This window comes from Pteropus alecto, unplaced genomic scaffold (assembly GCF_000325575.1).
Source record: "Pteropus alecto unplaced genomic scaffold, ASM32557v1 scaffold206, whole genome shotgun sequence".
Taxonomy (NCBI): domain Eukaryota; kingdom Metazoa; phylum Chordata; class Mammalia; order Chiroptera; family Pteropodidae; genus Pteropus; species Pteropus alecto.
In genome coordinates this window covers 1,828,626-1,852,404 of record NW_006438906.1, presented here as the reverse complement: position 1 = coordinate 1,852,404, position 23,779 = coordinate 1,828,626, and the positions used below count along the sequence as shown (strand labels likewise).

Sequence of the window (23,779 nt, the reverse complement as noted above, 5' to 3'; positions counted from 1 at the left end):
GAATATTACAGAACAGATTAAGCTTATAGAAGATGAATTAGTACCTTTGGGATAAACAAGAGACCCCTCTGACTGCTCTGATGAAATGGTATCACATGCCTCTAGGGAGGGAGGATAAATATAAGAAACAGAAATATATAGCCTGCCCTCTGCTTCCATATCCTATACTAGGTCAGTGTGAACATGGCTTGGCTCCCATTCACCAGACCTGACGTGGATCCTGGAGATGGTGGTCAGGCCTGTCCCAGCCGCCCTCACCAACCATTCATGACAAACCCAAATTCCTAATTCCTGAACTGTTTCAAGTCACCCCACATTGTAGCTACTCAGGAATAGAACAAGCTTTGTTTTTTTAAAAAAAAAAAAAAAACCTGCATGTTTTAATTCAAGAAATAAGTAAAAGTTCACAAGCAATCCAGAACAGGTGCCAGGAGTTTGCTCTAAACAATCAGCCATACTTGGTGCAAAGTTCAAACTCCACAGAATCACTTTGGCCAGTGCTTCCTGAGATGTTCTTTCAGCTGAGGAATGGAAGGCAGCAACTGCTGGCACTCGTGACAACGGAGGGGCAACTTCAAGAGCTCAGGCATCCCATCTCGGACAGTCACTCTGCCAGCTTCTTGTACCATCTCCATCACAGCTGCAAACAAGGAAAAAAAGTTCAGAGCCCTGCTACTCTGGAAAGCCAATATAAGACATAAAAATTAAAATATAAAATAAAATAAAGGAAATCTAACTCCAAATAAAAATATGCCAGGTATCTAAAGCTAGTAAATTTGAGGTTAGACTCACCATTGGGGAAATGGGCTTCTAAATGGGCTTTGGATTCTAAATTTGAGGAACCTATTTTTGAGATGATTACATTCCTTTGAGATACACTTTAAGCAATCCATGTTACTATGTCAAAGGTTTCTCACAGTGCTTTACCCCTGGTTGGTCCTTGGTCAATGGTAACTGTCATTGTTAACAACCTGGCACACTGAAGTTTCACAACATACACATCAGGGAATGCTTCCTTTTATGTACACAGCTTTCTCTTGTTAACACAGGGCAACCCCCAAGCTTCTGCCCAACTGATGGCAGAAAAGACAAAGAAATGTTCAGAGATTTCATATCTATGAACTCCAATAATTCTCAGGACAATTTTTAAGTCCCCTCTTGTTATAATAAAACACTCTGACAAAATGACCCTGATTTAACAACTTTATAGGTCCCCCAAGAAGGCTGCTCACAGCAGTGTCAATCCTATTACAATCCAAATAATCCAGTTGCTTTTAATGGGGCTCTCTTTCTAGGGGACACAGTTATACATGGGTTTTTGTTAGGTTATTATGTACGGAAATAACTGAATCAAGAAGAAGAAAAGATAAGAAAATGAAACAAATGTAAAAACCAAAGAACACTGTTTACCTTGTGACTCTAGGAAGTAATCTGTATTGAAAGAATTCCAATGTTTTTTGTTTTTAAGACAAGGAGAATCAAAATCCTGGCTGATCACATGAAGATGTACATGGCTAGTTGAGAGGGGGAAAAAAACTGATGATTAAATGCATTAAAAACTAAGGCAGAATCAAAATGGCAAACAGTAAAAGTATGAGTATGTAAAAGATTGACAGTGTTTCCATTTAATTCAATTCATTCACTTAAGAATATTTAACGTTCCTTAATTACCTACTAGAGCCAAGCACTGTTCTAGCACTGGGAATTTAGCAGTGAACAAAATGGGAAAGGCCTCTGCCCTTACAGAAATTACATTCCAATTGGGAGAGACAAATAAAATATGACAAATAAACAAGAAAATTCCAATCATTAACATTGCTAAGAAAAAAAATAAAACAGGGAAATGGGATAGAGTGCCCAGGGGGTGGAGGCTGACTCTTTAGCTAAGGTGTTTGGGGAAGGCCTGTCCCAGACAGTGATTTGGTGCGAGAAAGTAGCCAGGCAAACAAAGATCTGGGGAAAGAGGGTTTCAGGGAGTGAGGGGCCAAGTACAGTGGGGAGGCCAAGTGCAAAGGCCCTGAGATGAGAACGAGTTTAGTAAAACCAAGAAACATAAAGAAGATAATACGGTTGAAACAGTTGGAGCTAAGGAGGGTCTTAGAGGTCAGCAAGAGGTTTGCATTATATTCTGATTACACTGGAGAGTCATGGAAGGATTTTAAGTGGGGGAAGGCTATTATCTGACTTACACTTTTAAAGGATGTCTCTGGCTGCTGTGTGGAGAAAGGACTGTAGAGAGGGGTCAAGATGGATGGATAGAGAGACCAGCTGGGAGGCTACCACAGCAGTCCAGGCCAGAAATAATCACAGCTTAAACTAGAGCTATAGTAGTTGAGATGGCAAGGAACAATCCAATTTTGAATATATTTTGGAATAGAACAGGACTTACTAATGGATTGGCTGTGGGTTTGGGGAGGTGCCACCTACTAAGATGGAGAAGCTTAGGGGAAAAGCAGGTTTGGGGAAGAAAATCAAGAGCTCTCTTTTGGATGCCTCTATGTGTAACTTTGACTCTTAGAATCAGTAACACTTTACATTCCCCCAATAAATAATCAAAACCTATCAGTACATATGGGAATCTAAAATGGAATATAAGCAGTAACAAACCTAATTGTATTACATGAATATAAGAACCATACTGAAGGGGGTCAGGAAGAAAATAACTAACCTAATTATTTTTGCTGAATACTGTAAAGATAAAAAGAACTGTATACAAACACTGTGCTCTAGTGAGTAAGTCTTTCTCACAAAGGTATGGGTCAGCAATTCTGTAAGTATTTCATATGTATACAGTTGACCTTTGAACAATACAGAGGTTAAGGGCACTAATCCCCCCCCTCAGTTGAAAATATGCCTATAATTTTTTACTCCCCCAAAACTTAACTACTAATAGCCAGAAGCCTTATCAATACCACAGTTAACACATATTTTGTATGTTATATGCACTATATACTGTATTCTTAGGGAAAAAAAAAAAAGCTAGAGCTAAGAAAATGTTAAGAAAATCATAAGGAAAATACATTTATAGTATTATATGTATTTATTGAAAAAAATCTACACATAAGTGGACCTGCACAGTTCAAACCCGTGTTGTTCAAGGGTCAACCGTACTAGGATTGAACAAATAAGTAAATTTATTGTAGCTAATGAAAGCCAGATTTCTCACTGTCAAAGAAAGATGTTACAATAAAAAAAAAAAAGGAGGGAAACAAGAATGAACCTTGTGGAGCTGGTCTGGAATCAGAGGTATCAGTATGAACTCATGGTTTTCCACATACACAGGTAAATAAATGGAAAGATGTGTGTTATCGGTGTGGGTTAGGATTCATGCATTTATTTCCTACCTCTATCTGCTGAGAAGACTAAGGAGCAAAGACACCCTAGAATCAACACTACAGAAACCTAGTGCCCAAGTCTTGGTTTATAAATATCATTCTCCAATAAAAGAACTAGGGCTCTTCAGAGGGCCAGAACAAAGAAAATATAAGATGAGCCTGGTACATCTTGTTCCAGAAAATAAGGGGCCAGAAAATAAGGACGGGCTCAAAAAATGTTGGGGGCAAACCCAAACTGATACAGGAGCCAACCTACAGTAGCTTCCAATGACCAAAGCTGGAACGATCTGAGAAACAAAATAAATGATAGACTGAATTAAAACCTACAAAATAAAAATATCTATGAGTCCATACTGATAAATAATAGAACAAATACACAATGGGGAGAAGGAAAGGCTTTTGCATAAAGAAGAATTCTAATTAATAAATTAAAAGGGATGAGGGAAACATAAAATCACCGTTAGGTAAACACCGTAGTAATAACTGTTGCAGGCAAGATCTACCACAGAGATGATAAAATCACTGGGCATACTTTGAGAAAAGGATAATAGCATAGTCACAAAATATTCAAGATATTCATCAGTTACAAAGGAAAAATGGTAACTTTGAGTAGAGAAAACAGATAGACACCACCTTAACAATATGACCAAGGTTACATCATGAGTAATAAACCAACTTAACATCATGCATTCCTTGATATGATACACTGAAAAGGATACATCACTTCTGCGGCATTTTGGCAAAAAAAGAAAAAGAAAAAAGCATAACCTCAAATCTAATCATGAAAAAACATCAGATAAACCTAAACTCATGAAAAGTGTCATAGAGGAGGAGGAACTATCACAGATCAGGGGAGACTAAGGAGAGACAATAAATAAATGCAATGCAGGATCCTAGATTGGATCCTGGAGCAGGAAAAGATTATTTAAAAAATGGGTGAAATTCAAATAAGGTACAGAGTTTAATTAGTAGTTATGGAAGATTTCTGTTTTGCTTCATACTTTCCTTTTTATATTTTCTAAATTGAAAATATATTACTTTTATAATAGAAGAAATTATTTACTTTTTCTGTTATTTATTCAAAATTATATCATAAAGAGTGATCATAAAAGGATATGTGACTTCACTTAGTGCTCATTTTGTTTCCCACCCTCACCTGCCACAGCTCTTGTTTTTAGCATACTTCTTAGCACAACAGCATTTATTATATGAAAAAGGCATGGACACCATGATCACTATGTGAAAAAAGCTCTGTAGTCAAGGGCTCTGTTAGTCACAGGCTCTGCAGCTTTAGGGAAACAGGATTAGGGGTGACTTTTTGTCCTAAATTTTTGAATAAAGTTTTAACGATAAATATAATTTTTTAAATGAGGTAAAACATACATCTACCCTATGACCTAGCAATTCCACTTCTAGGTATTTACCCAAGAGCAAAAAAATAAATTATGTCCTTGATACACACAATATGCATCAATCTCAAAATCATTATGCTGACCAAAAAAAAACCAGACGAAAACAGAGTACACATTGTATGATTCCATTTACAGGAAGTTCTAGAACAGACAAAACCAATCTATGTTGAAAGAAATCACAAACACTTGGAGGTTGAGGGGAGGATTAACAAGGAAACTTTCTGAGATAAAGATGATAGAAATGTTTAGTATCTTTTATTAAAACTACTGGGCTGTGGGGAGTGGGGAAGGTAGACGGGGTAAAGAAGGTCAAAGAAATCTAACTATGGGAGGTGAACACACAGTGTAAATACATATATGCTTTACTGTTAGAGTGTACAGCTGAAACTCATTGGATTTCGTTAACCAATGTCACCATAAAAAAATTAATAATAAATAGCTATTTTTAAAAAAAATTATTGGCATGACATTGGTTAATAAAATCAAATTTCATGTGTACAATTCAACAATACATCTTATGTATATTGCACTGTGTGTTCACCATCCAAAGTTAAATTTCCTTCCATCACCAAATATTCAACCCCTTTTACCCACTCCTCCCTTTCTTCCCTCTAGCAACCACTAATCCACTATCTGTGTCCATGAGTCTTTGTCAGCTTTGTTTTGTTGCTTTCAGTTTTATATCCTACATATGAGTGAAATCATATGGTTCTCAACTTTTTCTGTCTGGCTTATTTTGCTTAGCATGATTATCTCAAGATCCATCCATGTTGTCACAATTGGCAGTATTTAATCTCTCCTTAGAGCTAAGTAATATCCCATTGTATATCTGTACATCTTCTTTATCAAATCATCTATTATAGGATACTTTAGTTGCTTCCATGTCCTGGCCACCATGAATAATGCTGCTATGAACATCAGAGTGCATATATCTTTGTAGATAAATGTTTTCAAGTTTTTTGAGTAAAAACCCAGAAATGGGATTGCTGGGTCATATGGTAATTCAGTAATTCAATTCTTAGTTTTCTGAGGAACCTCCATACTGTCTTTCATAGTGGTTATACCAATGTGCAGTCCCACCAGCAGTGTATGAGGGTTTCCTTGTCTCTGCATCCTCTCTAACACTTGCTATTACTTGTCCTTTTGATGATAGTCATTCTAACACGTATGAGGTGGTATCTCATTGTGGTTTTGATTTGCATTTCCCTAATAGCTAGTGAAGTTGATAATCTTTTCATGTCTGTTGGCCATGAGTTTGTCTTCTTAGGAAAAGTGTCTGTTCAGGTCCTCTGCCCATTTTTTGACTGGACTGTTTGCTTTTTTACTGTTGAGTTGTATGAGTTCTTTATATATTTTGGATATTAGGCCCTTATCAGAGGCATGCTTGCAAACATATTCTCCCATTCGGATGGTTGCCTCTGCGTTGTTGATGGTTTCTTTTGCTGTACATAAGCTTTTTAGTTTGATGTAGTCCCATTCATTTATTTTTGCTTTTACTTTCTTTGCCTTTGAGGTCAAATTCATAAACTCCTCTCTAAATCCAAAGTCCATGAGTTTAGTACCTATGTTTTCTTCTATGCAATTTATTGTTTCAGGTCTTACATTCAGGTCCTTGATTAATTTTGAGTTAATTTTGGTGTATGGCACTGAACAGCAGTCTAATTCATTCTTTTGCATGTGGCTTTCCAGTTTTCCCAGCACCATTTATTGAATAGGCTTTCCTTTCTCCGAAATGTTCTGTATCTTGATCAGAGTAATAGTTACATGGCATATACATTTGTCAAAATTGATCAAATGATAAATCTTATATATTTTATTCCATGTAAGTTATGCCTCACCTTAGAGTATTAATGTGGCAAAAATGTGGCACAAAAATTTCATTAGATTAAAGGAGCCAGTAATCTAAGTCATAATTAACCACCTAAATAAAATGTAAAGAATATTGGGGGCCTAAAAAAGAAAAAAAGAAAAGAAATTCTGATACCTGCTATAATACAGATGAACCTTGAAGGTATTATCCTAAGTGAAATAAGCCAGTCACAAAAAGATATAGATACTGTATGCCAATTATATAAGGCACCTAGAACAGTCACATTCACAGAAACAGAAAGTAGAATGGTAGTTTCAAGGAGCTGGGGAGAAGAGGGAACACAAGACAGACTGAGAAAATAAAGTTTTAAAAAACAGATGGTGGTGATGGTTGTGCAACAATGTAAACATATTGAGTCTACGGCCAAGCCACCCTGAACAAGCCCAATCCCCTCTGATCTTGGAAGCTCAGGTGCAGTAGGTGTAAAAAATAAAAAATAAAAGATTGTAAGCTGACAAGGTCCTTGCAATCTGTGAGGTCAACCAAGGGTTGCCTCGCCTAAAAAAAAAAATGTTTTTTAAATAAAAAAGTAGAAAAATTAAAAAAAAACAATGTATTTAATGCCACTGACCTGTACACTTAAGAACAGTTAAAATGGCAAATTTTATGTTATGTATATTTTATCTCTCTCTCTCTCTCTCTCTCTCTCTCTCACACACACACACACACACACACACACACACGATAAAAACTCTGAAATCTAATTAATCTGCTTATGTTGTTTAGCTCTAAAGAACTGTGGAGATCTGCTTTGCTTGCATTCTTTGAAAAGAATCATTCCTTTTTGAATCCTTCTGGGTATGAGCCAAGAGTATACAGGCTCTACATTTTTCTCTTATTTTATTTTAAATCTTAGACCTACTAAGCTGTCATGACAGAAATCAGTGATGTTTGTCTCCTTCAGAGAATGGTCCTTAATCATTTAGGGGTTATACAGGCTTCTGAAAAATCACTAATCACAATTCTTCATCTGAGGGTAATAAAGTTGCTTCATCTAGTTTTAAGGTTAGGCTCTCAGAGGTTTATACTTTGAAAGGAACAAAAATACATGTGTGATTGAATTATAAGCAAAAGTAGAAACTCAAGGCTTATAAGCAAGTCAAGAAGAAGTGCGGAAGTTTCAGCCCGCCTGCCTTGGAAACAGCACATCCTACTCCCTTGGGCCTCAGGGCTATGAGCACACTCTGCAGACCCAGGCTGAATCCATCTGTGCAGCTAGACAGAACCAGGATGCACCAGAACTACCCACAAGACTCACCTCATGCTGGGAATGGCATGATAGCCCAATCGGAAGCGCAGTTTGCTGGACCCAGCAGCATCTGCAATCACCTTTTCCCCCACAGCATGCATGTGTTTGAGGAGCTCAAGGTGTTCCCTGGTCACAGCCTTCAGACTGGAAATGGAGGCCCATGGTAAGACCAGCCAGTGGTGACGAGCCTTGGGGTATTTATCCTTAATCACCACCACCTGCTCATCTTTGTAAACCTAGCAGAGGGGCAGAGAAGGAAACAGACATCTACCATGCATTTTCAGTGTGCCAGGTGCTGTCATATTCATTAACTCACTTAATTCTCACCACAGTCTTCTACAAAAGATTTTAGTAGATAAAAGTACAATTTTGACAGATGAGAGCACAGAGACTCAGATAAGATGTCTTGCACAAAGTCACGTAGTTACTAAGTAGGAAATCTAGGATTCCAACCCAGATCAAGTTGACTCTAATGTGTGTCTTCAATTACCACACTACACAGAATACACAGAAGATGCCCAGTACAAAGTAGTTCCTCAGGATCTAATGTGAAATCCCTGTAGGAATCTCCACTCTACCACAGCAGACCATATGACATATGGACATGTGTTCCAAGAAACCCTATCAGATCTAGCTCCTTGTCACCCCAGGATGTAATTTAAAAAGAACAAAAAGACTCCTCCCAGGATGATGCCTGACTATTAAGCCCAAGGTTGCCCAGTGACTACAGTGAAAATACATTATCTGATGGTCCCTTGAAAGGGACCATAGTAAGGTTAACAAAACATCCCTTAATTGTATCCAGAAGTTTAAAACAAACAAGACAAAGGAGATATTCATTTTAAGAACTTAGTTTCTCTCCAAAGAATTCCAGGTGCTCACTTACTGACAATGGGAAAAGCCACTTATTCTCACAAAATAGCCCAATAAAACGAATCTCATTCAAAAGGACTGATCTCCTTTGAGTTCATTTGTAGTTATGACCTCTGTGTAAGTCAATTAAGACATGAAATGAACTTCAATGCCGAAATTTTATTCTGACCTGCATTTGGGGGTCCTGCATAGAAATCTTCAAGCCTTGACTCCAGTGGCTTGAATATTCCTTAAAAAAAAGGGGGGAGGGCGGGCAATGTAAACTGTAAATGGCAATAGTTAAACTTGGCATTAATTAACATTACATGTCAGCGAAGTCCAACCAAACTTAGAAATAAGGTTTTTAAAAATTATCCTCTTTATTTCAATCTTTTGCCTTTGTAACTATAAGCCATCCCCATTTTCTTCCTTTATTTAGAGCTGCATGTCTAGACAGAGACTAGAAATGCCAGAGTGTGAATCACATCCTCTTCTGCCCTCTCCCATTCCATCTCAGCCTGACTAGGTTTCCATGCTGACATCAGGATGTGAACCATGACCTATTAAAAGTGTTCCAAAGCTAACCTTCTAGATATACCATTTTAGTAGCTCAATATTAAGTACACTACCATAATGCCCTACCTTCAAGTGGCTTACCTCAGGAATTCAAGAGAAAAGTATATAAAGCAACATTCATCCAAGTGACTGGTAACACAAACAAGTGTCTCTTTAATCATGGTTAATAACCCTTGTCTTGGTTAATAAATAACCCTTTATGCATGTCTGAGCTTTACAGTGTACTAAACAATTAAGCAGTCGTTATATTTCATTTAATCTCCACATTGTCTATTATATACACTACCCTCACCTTTTTGGTAGATGCATCTGTCCCCTTGTTTGGGGGTACGGAGCACTGGCTAGGGTGACTCCCAGATTCCAGTCCTGTGCTCAGCTCAGCTTCCTGGGCAGCATCCCTTCCTATGGAATCATTGCTGCTGGACCTCTTTCTCTTCCTATGTGTTACCAGGCCAGGGCTCTTTGCCTCTTCCTCAAACTCTACAATATATGGATAAAGTTCATTCACCATGTGGAGAACCTGGCCAGGCTGCAGCTTTACCTCTTGGTCCTTCCCAATTATGATTGAGTCGATGCTGGTAGGATTGACCCCTACCTATGAAATAATAAGAAAATAATTATAATAATAGCCATAACACTATTACAAATATAGCCACTGCTATGTTAACCACTTACTCATGACAGGCACCACGCTTAATGTTCACTTATAGTACTCTGTCACTTCCACACATGACAGAGAAGACTTACTGGCTGGCACAGACACTCTTAAGTCAACAGCATAAGAAAATCATCAAGTATGAAATGGAAAGTTACAAAAAGACGTACCTGCTTTACTTTGACATATCCTTTGTCACACTCTGCTTTCAATTGTACTGAAAGAGATTTAAAAATTTAAAAGTTAAACGATGAAGCCTCACCCCGGGATGCAACTTGACAGTTTCTTCAAAGGCCTATGAGCAAAACTGCCCATTACGCAGGTGGCTGAGGCTCCAAATCCTTCCATAAAATGTCAACAGTATACATACTCCTCTGGCTACTGCTAATAGCCCTAGGAGGCAGCTTTACTGAATCCCTACAAGCCCTCCTATTCCAAAGCCCTTGGCCCACCTGGCATCACAGATTCTGCAGTCAGGTAAGGGGACCCACTTCTCTCACAAGCTCTGGGCTCAGAATTAAATCAGGCTTCCACTATTATATAACACTATCAGATGTCTTCCACAGAGAAAGAGACAAATAATACATTGTTGGAAAATATAAGTTCAGCTGGCCTTGGGAAGAAGGAGTGATAAGAATATTCTAGAAAGAGAACTATTCATACAGAATAGTCTGAGCATGTGTGGGGAGAAGTGACATTAAACATTCATGTTCAGATATGTGAACAGTTTCTGGGGTACAACAGGGAGCAAAGAAGAGACACAGAAGAGATACCTGCTCTTCAGGGAGGACAGGCAGAGGACAGGCTGACATATCGTCCCTACGGTTGCTATTGTGACCAGGGGGACAGAGAGCAAGAAGTATCTGCTTCTGTATCTTGGGCCCAGCAAGTTCAAGCCTGGCTTTTTCCCCCTGTTTAGATTAACTCATGTGGAAAAACCCATTATCAGCGCTGCCGACTGCAAGCCTTGGGAAATCCTGCTACAGAGAATACACTACAGGTGGGAGGCCTCATAGGAGTGACCGTGTCTGGAAATTTACAGGTAAAAAATGAGGTACATGGTAAGCCTTTTCCCTTAGGACTTTCATTTCATTAAATCCCAGAAACGACATTTCAAGAGCTGGATGCTATAGTCTTATAAAGATGCCACCCCACATGGTTTCAGCCTGGTGACTCCAGAATTCAACTGTCTCATTGCCCAACGAGGACCATCTCTAGGCAAAGTAGGGTGCAGGACTTAGTAACAGGATGGGACCTGCCTGTTCCCAATACTAAACAGTAACTGCTTTCAGAGAGTCAAGAGTGAATGGGACCCTGGTGTTGACTTAGGTAGCTCAGTTCCTGAGTTTTCTTTATGGCAAACAAAAGGTTTTCCATAATTAGGATCTCAAAAATGTGCACCTTTAGTTATCACTATCCTAAGAAACCATCCATGGTACTCTCCACACTCCAGTGATCAGTTACCTTGCTGTCGAGAACATTTCTTGTCAGTGATCTTGGTCTCTGGGCCACGCCCAACCATGACTGCTTCCAAATGTGGAAGTTTGATTCTCTGGTGCCGGTTGTCCTGTCTCACCAGCCAGCATATCCGCATCATTACTCTGAGAGACAAAACAGAAGAGAGTCACTGGAAAAACCAGCACAAGTCTTCCAGAGTCACACCCCGGCACCACCACATATGCCATTTACCAGTTGTTCATCTTGAGGCAAGTGACTTCACCTCCTTCGTCTCAATTTCCTCCCCTGTAAAATGTGATCCTGTAAAATGTGATAATGACAGGCCTCATGAGGCTGTTGTGAGGATTAAGTAAGATAATGCAGGTGAAGTACTCACCTCTGTGCCTGAATCATGCTAAACAATCTAATATTTGCTTTGTTTATTGATATACTATATGTGCTGGACATTAGGCTACACGCAAGGATCAAAGAATGATTAAACACTGTCCCTGTCCTTTAGAGGCCTGGAGAACAACAGGGCAGATAGACTCATACACCAATTATTAAAATGTAATGTGATAAGCACTATAAGAACAAAAAAAAACAAATATAGCATTAGCACAGGCAAAAGAATAACTGACTCTTTCAGGTAGTATCAAAAAAGGTTGCATGAATAAGGGATATTTATGCCGGGTTTTAAAGCATGAAGATGTTCCCTGGCAGAGAACTAAAGACGTAAGAACAGAGGATGTTCCTCAGTCCACAGACACCTTTATGTGTATTAGAAGGTTTCCCTTTCTCGTCATAACATACTGATGTTAGAACAATACATTTTACTGTCATCTGACAGAAGATTGTCGTAACAAATATACAAACCTACAATTTCTAAAGTTTGAATGCAGCACCTTTGGGCAATACACAACCTGCACAATAGTGGAAATATTGGTGTTCTTTTGAAAAACAATGTAGAGTATCAGCAGAAGAGAGAGACAAAAAATTCTGATTGAACAAAGGCAGAACAAAGGGGATGGAGAGGAAGAAGAGCCAGAAGAAACCACAATTACTGACTGCTTTTGGGGAATGACAAAGGAGTAAAAGGAGATACCAACCTGGATTTCTAATTTGGAAATATCCATTAACCAAAATGAGGAATATACAAGGAGACCTACTTTGGGCATAAACAGTAGATGACAGAATGATTTCAGATTGAAACAACTAAATTGACTATGAAGGATCTAAGGGTCAAGCTGGGTGTACAGGTATAAAGCTCAGGAAGAGGAAAGGACTGAATGTATATATTTGAGAGGCATCAACATCTCATAGAAGCTGAGGCAGAGAGAGAGGATAAGATCACCCAGGGAGGTAAAGCATGGAATTATGGACAGGGACAGAACTAGAGCTTCAAGATGCCTCCCTAGACTCCCTAGACTCCCTAAGCTTATCAATGCTCAAGCCTCTAATATCTTCTCTTTAAGAAATGTCCCCTGTAGGCAAGGCAATACCTATCAGGTCCTCTGCACAAGCTTTGTGTCCAAAGGGGAGAGAAAAGACACCAGATTTTAAAAATCAGAGTTTCATTACCAACTGTAAAGACAACATAATGCAAGGCGAAGTGAGTATATGAGTGCTCAGGGGGTGCAAAGTCATAGATATTGGGTCAGGAAAGGTTTCGGAAACTACCCACTTGAAAAGGCCAAGAGCCAAGGGAAATGATAAGAAAAAGAGTGGGGGAGAGGGACATTCCATTTAAAACGCACAAGTGACAGCACAGGTTTCAGCAATGACAAGCCATGGGTGAGGGGTAGAAAGCAGACTTTAGTTGATGGCCCAGAGGAGCAACCCTAGAGATTAACCAAAAAAAGGCAGAAGTGTTGAAAGAACACTGGACTGAAAAGCTTAAATCAATCAACAGGAAAAAACTGAAGTGGAGAAATCCAGAGTCAAGGATTAGTCAGGAGGCTGTTAAAATAATGTGAGCCAGAGTAAGCTCCAAAAGGCAATCCAGTAGGTCTTTGTGAAGGAGCTGATGCCAGAGCATGAAGAGTCAGTTGTAAATCTAAAATCCTAAATCTGGAGCTTCAAATGATGATGGTACTACAGGCAAGTCACACTTTTAAATGTCGTGTTCAGATGGGCATCTTGTTTGCACTTACTGGAAACTGATGAATGAGCAGATAATGGACTAAGAAGTATATCTTCATTAGGCATCAAGAAATAAGTCTGTGATGACAGACTACTCTCAAATAAGTAATTCTTAATATGATCTCCTCGTATTGGTTTATATTCTTTCCTTCCTCCTAGAAACCCAAATCCTTCACAACTTTCAAGTCTCACTTCTTCCCTGAGGCCTTCACTGAGCTGTCTTCTGTTCTCTACATCCTGTTACGAGGTATAATCAATTTATCTTCTCTAAAAATTAAATGTGGATGTAATTCTACTCTCCAGATATAAATAAAATCTCCTTGTAAACAGACTGCATCACTGCCCATCCATTCAGGAAACTAAAAAAGAAATTCTAGGGTCTATGGAGATCACTGCCCTGGGTTAGGCCTGGTCTTACACTTCTATATCTCCTGGTGTTCAGCATACCTTTATCAAGGGTATACTATGTGCTAGGCACTTGCTAAATGTTTTATTTATATCATCCGATTTAAACTTCACAACAACTCTCATTCCAAGAGAAAATTTAAGGCTCAGAGAAGATAAGTAATGTGTTCAAGTCACACAATCGATATGTGCCAGAGCTAGGATTTGAATTAATTCCAAAGAACAGGTTCTTAATCACTGCACCATATACCTTTGTCTTCGCTCATTTGATCATTCAGTCAGAATTATTGCATGCCCACTATGTACCTGGTGCCATTCCAGTGCTGGGAATCAAGAGATACATCTCACTTGTATTGTATGATACATCACACCTGCCTTCAAAAGGCTCAATCTTGTGGAAGAAACACAAAGACAATTATAACAAATGTGGTAAGTATAATGACTGGTCTGTGCAAAAGGTATCATGGGAGCACAAAGGCGGAGTATACAACAGATTTGGAGAAAGGAAGTGTCAAGGAACGTTTCTCATATTAGGTAGGCCTAAAATGAGTCTTATATTATAAACCAGGTTAATTAGGTGAAAGGGGGCAGCCTAATTTGGTGAGAAGCAGAAAGTAGATAAAGGAATCAGAGAGGAGATTCCAGTCAAAAGGAACACCAAGAGACAATACAATACACATGAAGAAGCAGTTCAGTGTTGGGGCAACCTAAAATATGAGGCAGTAAAGAGACTGGAGATGCAAGCAGGTCCAGCTGAAGCAGAGCCCTGGGAGACAACTGAGAAGCTCAAATTTTAGAAGTTCCTATGGATTTTGCAATTCAGTAAACAATATATATTTGCTGAATGAGAGAAAAGAGCAAATGAATGAACAAATAGCTCTTTAAAGATTATTAAGCAGGACTTTGATACAGATTTGTTTTCAAAGATCATTTGGGGAAGGAGGTAGGTAGTGTGGAGAACAGATATGTAGGAACAAGACTAGAGGTGGGAAAATCAGTTAGAAGGCCATCATATTTCAAGTGAGAGATGATGAGGTCTAAAGTAGGACAATAGCAGAAACAAAGAAGAGAGTACAGATTTGAGAAACATTTAGAGAGTAAAATCACTAGGACTTAGTGATGGATGTGATAAGAGTAAGTTCAGGGAAGATGCTGAGTTCAGTTTTTGGCCTCTGAATTTAAACTGCCTGTGGGACTTGCAGAGTTGTCCAGCAGGGTAGTCAGAGGTAAGGGTGAAACTCAGAAAAGAGGTCTAAGCTGACAACTTCTATGTGAGAGCATGTAGGAGGTTAAAACCAAGCCAGGTGATGTGCTCATTCAGGCAATGTACACAAAATGAAAAGATCATAGGCCAAAGTCACAAGCCTTGGAAACATACAATTATTTAGGAGAGGAAGAAAAAGACTATCCACAGAAGAAATGACTGGTGAGAGTAGCACATGGAGAAACAGCTAAAATGTAAGCTCCATAAGGAGGGTACTTTGTCTTGTTTATCTGTGTTATCACAATAAATGTTCATTGAATAAATCAGCTGAGTGTGTTATTCTGGAAAGGAAAGGAAAGAAGGGAGTGAGAGGTATCATCGAATTTCAAAAGCAGCAAAGGGATCCAGCAATGATTTTTAAAATGTCTATCTGGTTTGATAATCAATAACTGGTGACCTTAGGGGAATTTCAGGGGAATGATAGGTCTGAAAGCTAAACTGTAGAAGGGAATGGGAAGTTAGAAAATGGAGACAGAATTTAGAATACTCTCTAAAACAGTTTGGCTAAGAAGGGAACAGTTACTGGATGACAGCTAAAGGAAGATTGATCACCAAGAACTTATTCTTTCTTTCTGATTTGGGGATGGGAGGGAGGGTGAAGGATGGTCAGGAACATGAGAAACGTGACCTTATTTATACATGACTGAGATGTAGACAGGGGCAGGAAAGACAAATGAAAACAAGCTCTCATTGGTGGAAGTATAAAAGAAAAGTTAGAAGCAAAGATAAAGGTATTTACTTTGATCAGAGAATACAGCTCATCCTCTGAGACTTAAGGTAAAGATAAGTGTAAATCTAGATTACTTCGTAAGAGCAAAACCAGAAGCAGAAATTTGAGGGAAAGCACATCTAATGACCTGATTCTTCTCCATAAAATAGATTACAACAGTGTATGGGGGCTTAAAGAACCATTGAATAAAATCAATATGGAATAGTGCATAACATGCAGGCCTGTGACGTCCAACTGGTTTGAGTTTAAATGGTGGCTCCACCGCTTACTCACTGTGTGATTTGAGACAGATTTAACCTAAGCCTTTCCTTCTTCAGCTGTAAACAATATTAATAACTGCTCTACACTACAAGGGCTAAATGAGAAAGTATGTAAAGCTTGGTGTCCGGCAAAAAGCAAGCATTCAACACATCGCTCGTTAACAGTGAAGGTAGGATGAAACCAGCAGCTAAAGACACGTAAAAAGATCATTTGACAGCACATACTGTGCAACTAAAGTGAAAAGGCACAGATCCGTATTGTCTCCCCACCTGAACAGTCTTTCCTGTTCCAAATGTTCTAACTATCTCCAATATAAGTCAAATTCCCAAAAGGCTCCAAACGTGGACCACATTAATTCCAAATGAAAATTAAATCTCTGCTTTGTTGAACCGCTATCACTGGGCTGCATAAGAAACGGCTTGCTTCTTCTGGCCTTTCTATAAGGCCTGTTGAGGACTTATAGGAGTGAAAGGCCCACAAGTTCCTTTCAGGGAGCGTTTCTGGAAGAAACAGTGTCCATCCTGACAAGCTGAGCCGCCTCCATGATTGGACAGTGCCCACTTTCTAATCTTTTCCCTGCTTCTTGCGACCAAGTTAGGTACAAGTGCCGGGGACACAGGGGAAAAACGAGAAGTGGGACGGAAACCAACGTGAGCGCCGCCAAAACACCGCCCAGGGGAGGAGGAGAGAAGTGGGGAGCTGAGAGCCCTACAGCCCGAGGATGGAGCAATTCCTGCCGGGGAAAAAAAAGCTGTGAGAGCGTTCTTCAAGGTACATTACTCAAGGGCCGTAGCAGACCCGGCCTAAGGTCCACATCCGCGAATTTCAATCTGGCCAGCAAAAGAGGTAGGCCTACGAAAGGCTTACCCAGAAACGGTGACAGACAAGTTCACGTTACTCCTCCGTGCCGCACTACTTCCGGCGCTGTGGGATGACGTCGAGAGACAAGACGGAGGGACATCAGGATGATTAACACTGTCTGCCCGATGATTGGCTGAGAGGGTCTCGCCCACGGTCCGAATCCGGAAGCGGCACCGCAATTGGTCCCTCACTGGAGCGTGGCCCCTCACTGGAGCGTGGCCCAAGTGTGATTCCTGGCAGTTATCCCCGTGGGGAGGAGCTCCCTCAGCATCAATCTACCCGAGCTGCTTCCCCGTCACTCACTGCCTCTCAGTCTCTGAATTAGAAGAGACTTCAGGCTGCTGTCTCCTCTGTGGCCACTTTTAGGCAGCCGTGCAACCTCTTGACACTCTCTTCGTAAGGAGCTCACTACCTTTAAGGTCATGTTTTGCTGTAGACAGTACTTAATTGTTTACTCGCTCCTTTTCAAAACTACCATCTGCTTTCTTTATCGGGTGAGAAAAGGCTGGAGGTAGAGGCGGAGAAACCTAAGATTTTTTTAGTGCTGTCCACCAAATGAACTGGCTGAGGGGCAATCAGGGAAGACAGAAGCAGGATACTGGGATGATGAATGTTTGGCAATTTTTACAGCAATTTCAGGATGTTCCCTAAGGATCACATACAACAATTATTCAAAGGCATTTTGGTAGATAAGAAATTCCTATCTCATGAGTGACTGCATAGTTTATAATTTTTCTTCAACTCAGTAGAAACTGAGCCTTAAGGAGTCACATTTCTTGATCAAGGTTGAATACTGTTTCCTTCTATAGAAAAGCAGAGTCTCGGTGGTATGATGGAGATATCAGAGCTACCAAAACAGGGTGGAAGGATCTCCCAGGAAACATGAAAGAGACTGGTCCTTGTTAGCAGAGAAGCTGCAGGTTTATATTATATTAGGGTCACACCAAGAAGTGGGGAAGCACAGGAAGCATCTCAGCAGCCACAAGGGCCTCATGGTGGTGGATGTGGTTCGCACTTCTTGAGGCAAAAAGAGGCCACTCTGGGTACTTGACCAGTTTTGCTCCCTCAGATTAAGCTTCTTTCAGCCTGTTTCTAACTAACCTGTCTTTGTGTGTCTTGCATTTAAAATTGGATTGGATTATTCTAATTGGATTATTCACCATATATTATGCAAAACTGGGCAAAGTTTCCACACTTAGCCTATTAGGTCCAGCCCTCTAGCTACAGCATATTACTGGCCAGACAAGCAGGGGCACATGGCATAATACATAGCTAAGGGCATGCGTGGCAGGCACTTAAGACTTTCACAGACTCCAGAACCAAAGATTTACCATAAATAGATGCATAGAAATTAACAAAGAGTAGTCTGCAGTATTATCTAATGTAGCAGCCCTCAAAGTCTAATCCTTGGATCTGTAGCAATAGCTAGGAACTTGTTAGAAATGCATATTCTCAGGCCTCACTCCAGGCTTACTGATTCAGAATCTCTGGAGTAGGGCCCAGCATTCTGTTTTAAGCTCACCAAGGTTATCCTGATGAATGCTCAAGTTTGAGATTCACTGATGAAAGACAAAGTCTTCAAACTGTATACCATGATAAATGTGTTTTTTTGGCTTTCTCGGCCTTTTTATTTTTTTTTTACAAATTAAAATTTGTGGCAAAATACACATAACATAAAACTATCAACCATTTTTAAATACTGTATACAGTTCAGTAGTTAAGTATATTCATGTTGCAGTGAAATCTGTTTCCAGAACTTTTTAATCTTGCAAAACCAAAACTATTAAACAATAGCCCATTTCCCCTTCCTCCAGTTCCTGGCAGCCACATTCTACTTTCTGTTTCCATGAATTTGACCACTCTAGATATCTCATATAAGTGAAATCATGCAGTATTTTTTCTTTTGTGACTGGCTTATTTCACTCAGTATAATGTCCTCAAGTTTCGTTCACTTGTAACATGTTAAAACTTCCTTTTTAAGACTAAACACTCCATTGCATGAATACACACATTTTAACTATTCATCTGTCAGCAGACGTTTAAATTACTTCTACCATTTACTATTATGAGTAATGCAGCTGTGAACATGGTTGTACAAACATCTCTTCAATATTCTGCCTTCAATTCTTTTGACTATATACCCAAAAGTGTGATTGCTGGGTCATAATTCTATTATTAATATTTTAAGAAACCACCTACTGTTTTCCATAGCAGCTATACCATTTCACATTCCTACTAGCAGGATGCAAGAGTTCCAATTTATCTACATCCTCAACAACACTTGCTATTTTCCAGTTTGGGGTTTCTTCTTAATAGCAGTCATCTTAATGGGTATGAAATAATAGCTCATTGTGGCTTTGATTTGCATTTCTCTAATGATTAGTGATGAGCATCTTTTCATGTTTGTTGGCCATTTGTATATCTTCCTTGGAAAAATGTCTACTCAAGTCCCCTGCCCACTTTTTAATTGGGTTATGTTGTTGTTGTTGCTACATCGTAGAAATTCTTTTTATATTCTGAATATTGACCCCATATCAGATATATGATTGCAAATATTTTTCTCATTTTGTAGGTTGCCTTTTGACTCTGTAGATTGTGACTTTTGATGCACATAAATTTTTAATTTTGATTTATCTTTTACTGGCTGTGCTTTTGGTATCATATCTCAGAAATCACTGGAAGATTTTCCCCTATGTTTTATAGTTTTAGGTCTTACGTTTAAAGTCTTTGATCCATTTTGAGTTCATTTTTTATATGGTATAAGGTAAGGATCCAACTTCACTCTTTTGCCTGTGAATATCCAGTTTTCCCAGCATGATTTGTTGAAAACATTGTCTTTTCTCTCACTGAATGATCTTAGAATCCTTGTTGAAAATCATTTGACCACGTATGTAAGGGTTTATTTCTGAGCTCTCTATTCTATTCCATTGCTCTACATGTCTGTCGGTATGGTAATACCACCCTGTTTTGATTACTGTAGTTTTGTAAAAACTTTTGAAACCAGGAGGTATAAGACTTCCAACTTTCTTCTTTTTCAAGACTGATTTAGCTATTCTGCTTGGGGGCGGCGGGGAGTTAATTTTTTTCCAACACTTAAAATTAAAAGATCTCACATGAAAATCAGGATTCTTGGTCTCTTGGGGGAAAAAAATCAATAAATCCACCAAATTCTGACAACAAATAGCTAGAATTGTGAGTATCTGCTATGTGCTCTCTAGTTTGCCACTGTCTCCATCTACTCATTTATGTAACTTGCCTGGATCCCTGAATGCCCTTCCTTCTTTGAGACTTTAAGACTTCTGGTCTAAGGAAAAGGCACTTAGAGCCAGAGGACCAACCTGGGGAGGCTGCAGTGGTCTGATTCAGAGGTTTGCTCAGAAGGAAAAGTATAGCGTTCTAGGAAAGAGTATAGCTAAGAAAATTCATTTTGTTTTTAGGGTTGTTTTTTTTTTGTTTTGTTTTGGTTTGGTTTGGTTTTTTGAGGAGGTAATAGAGTGGGAGGGAGTTAGGAGAGGTGTCAGAAAAGACTTATTTGAGGAAAGGAAAATAAATTGAGTCCTGAAAGATGAAAAAAAAGACCTGGTGAAAGAATATTCTGAGTCTATGATCTACACTGAGGACAGAGCATGTACAAAAGCCCTACAGCAGGGCCTTTAGCATATTCTTTCAGGTGTGACAGAAGTCTAGTGGAGCTGAAGGATAGACAGTGAAAGGAAAATGGTGAGATATGAGCATTTAGGAACTGTACATGGATTCATCCTATATTCAATGAAAAATCCCTGAAGAGTTAGTTATCCAGGGAATAACATTATTTTTTATTTTATAAAGATAACTCTAGCTGCTTTGAGGAAGAATGGATTAGGGGGAGGGCAAGAACAGAAAGGTTGAGGGCAGTTAAGAGTTTAGTACAAAGGATGTTGGCAGCCTGGACAAGAGATATTTTGGAGGCAGCATCGACTAGACAACACAAGACATATTCTTCTCTGTAGGCAGACCTAGGTCAGATACAAAATAATAAAAGTAACTTTGTGGAATAGGACCAAAACCTAGTGAGCAACAAATTTAGTTGCATGTTTTACATATCGAAAAACTTCTCACTGCAAACATCTAGAACTCTGCCTGCAAGCTTCCTCTGGTATCAAAGGCCTTCTCTGACTGCATACAGGCCAGAAGTGAGAGGCTTTACACTTCTGGAAGCAGTAATGAAATGATGTAAAGTGGATGGGTAAAGTGGTTTTCTCACCCCTCGGTGAAACAACTTTAAAGCATGTATACACTCTACTGTATCCCAGAGGTTCTCCAGCAAGACTAATCCCCAGTTCCCTTGAGTGGTAACCTGCACACTGGCTTCCTTCCAACCCTTGTCTCACTCTTCCCCTCCTCAAATGGCACTTCTTGGGATCATCTCCCAAACAAATGACTTGCACTCAAATCCTTGCTTCAGTGTCTGCTTCTGGGGGAATCCAACCTAAACACACCTCCTGACTATTTTCTAATGATACCATTTTACTTCTCTTTTTAGATAAGTTAATAACTCCTACTGCTTCCCAACTTTTTAATGTCATGGCACAAAGATTAAATCATATTTGCAGAGCACACTGGGGTAAACTTAAGGTCTATGAGGAACTTGGTAAAAAAAATCATTACTTTTTTTATAATTATATAAGAAAAATAAAAAAGTATTTAACATTGATTTTGGCTAAATATTCAAATATAACATGTTGAAATTTTTCGTGAGACACTTGAGTTTCTGTGAATATTACCTTTTTGACTTTAGGTTTCATGATGAAATAGATATATAATTTCTGATTAAAATTTTTTAATGATAATCTTTTCACATTCTTGGTAGTCACACCTATAATTTGCAACGCGAATAGAGAAGTTCTCTTCTATACATCATAGTGTAAACAAGCTAATATATTCATTAACTATACCCTACAATTTACTTTAAAATCTTCCACCTATAATTTACACTTTATTGTTTTCAACTCCTGCTTTCAGGACTGGTCAACTTCTCACATGGATTTCTAAATTTCTAAGGGTTTAGAGAATAGTCACTGTAATCCCAAATACTGACATTCATACCATTGATGGTTCAAGTCAGAACTTTTATTTCAATTCTGCACTTATTTGTGTAAATCACGAATGCTGTGGTGGTCTCTCCTAAAATGTCTTATAAACATATTAAAAAGAAAGTCACAGGAAGCTTTTCTAACTTTTTCTGCCTTACCTCCCACCATCTCTTCATTCCCAGCCTTGTACCAGCAAAATATTGAACTTCTTACCCTTCAACTCTCTCCTCTATTGTAGAGATAAATGAGCTACTCCCTGCTAAGCCTTGGCCCAATTGTAATACCTTACTGCATTCTTTGATGTTCATGCTATTTTCTCTGGAATGTTCTTCATTTTTCTCCCTAATTCACTCTTGTCCCCTCCAATCCATTCACACTGCAGCTCGAGAAAATATTTCAAAACATAAATATGACCATGTCATTGCCCTGCTTAAATCCTTTCATGGGCTTCCACCACTCACTGCCTATCCACATACTTAAACACAGGGGCTTTCTTTCATATTCTTGAATCTACTCAGTCAAGGTTCTTGGATTGGAAGCTAGAAAACTATTCTAGCTAACTTAAGGATGGATGGGGCTGCCCTTGGTACCATTCCCAAAGCACGTGAATCCTGTACTATCCATGTCCTCCACCTCACAATTATAGATAGTTAGCAGTAACTCCTAGAACAGGAGGACCGGGGCTCTTTGCATTGTCAGCTCTTCCCACTGGTAAGAGGGACATGGCTCTAGGAGTCCCCATGGACACCTGCATCCCACAATTCTCCAGTGTCTCGGCCTCTAGGCAGATGAATTCAGAAAAGCTCTAGCTCTCTGTTGGCTGGTGCTGAAGCCACCACAGTGAACAAAATGAAGTTCCTGCTTTCAAGGAGCTTACAATCTAGTAGGGAGAGGCAGGCTACGAACAAAGACATATACAGGTTACATGGGGATAAATGCCATAAAGAAAAAGCAGGATAGAAAGCGATGAGGATATTTTGTGTATTATGGAAGGCCTTTATTGAGCACAGACCTAAAGGAAGAAGAAAGTCATGTGGACATCTAGGTGAGATGGGAAACCATCAAAGGATTTAATCAAAGGAATGACTTTTTTTTTGAGCCCTGCCACCTCCAACCATCCCATAGCTACGTATTTTCAAACAGATTATTCTAACTACTTTATAGTGCCAGGATCTTAAAGAGAGGGGATGGTTTACAATTGCAGTTTCTTCAAATCTTGACATCTGTATCCATTCAATAACCACTTAGAGTGCCTCCTGTGTATTAGACAGTGAGCTACATATTGAAGTCAACAAGCTAGACACAGCTCCTCCCTTCAAGGAACTTCCAGTCTGGTGGGCGCAGTTCCAGCATATAGTCACCTTCCACAGACTTAGCTTTGAGTTATTCTACTCTTCTTCAGATACTGACCTAGCTGCTCTTTCTCTCATATGTCTGTCTCATTACATTTCAGACTGGATGCCCAGTGGCACTTTCCTGATCATGGTCTGCCTCCTCTTGACAACAAATTTGTATTTCTACACTTTTAAACTATTCAGACAATCTTTGACCCTCCTACCTTGTTATTCTTTCACTAGCAAAGCTCCAGCTCTGCATGTCAAAATAACACCATTTAATTAAATTTACTTTCTTCCTTTATATACTCTCAACCAGAGTAA

At 39.2% G+C, this 23,779-nt stretch overlaps 1 protein-coding gene across 10 annotated transcripts in view; it reads right to left on the bottom strand.

Annotated features, from left to right (window-relative positions):
- APTX (aprataxin) overlaps positions 1-23,779 on the bottom strand; it is a 34,944-nt gene continuing 11,165 nt past the window's right edge. For 2 of the 10 annotated variants that reach the window (XM_025049723.1, XM_015592655.2), the window contains 8 exons: positions 11,639-11,707; positions 11,414-11,550; positions 10,120-10,166; positions 9,587-9,889; positions 8,909-8,968; positions 7,876-8,102; positions 1,411-1,514; positions 1-640 (listed from right to left, as the gene is read on the bottom strand). In XM_025049723.1, coding sequence (XP_024905491.1) covers positions 486-640; positions 1,411-1,514; positions 7,876-8,102; positions 8,909-8,968; positions 9,587-9,889; positions 10,120-10,166; positions 11,414-11,546 — 1,029 coding nt within the window. In that variant the 5' untranslated portion in view covers positions 11,547-11,550; positions 11,639-11,707 and the 3' untranslated portion in view covers positions 1-485. Of the gene's footprint in view, positions 641-1,410; positions 1,515-7,875; positions 8,103-8,908; positions 8,969-9,586; positions 9,890-10,119; positions 10,167-11,413; positions 11,551-11,638; positions 11,708-14,239; positions 14,325-16,457; positions 16,944-16,963; positions 17,028-17,055; positions 17,200-23,779 lie in introns of those variants that run through there. The other 8 variants (XM_025049724.1, XM_015592653.2, XM_015592658.2 and 5 more) reach the window with 8 other exon arrangements.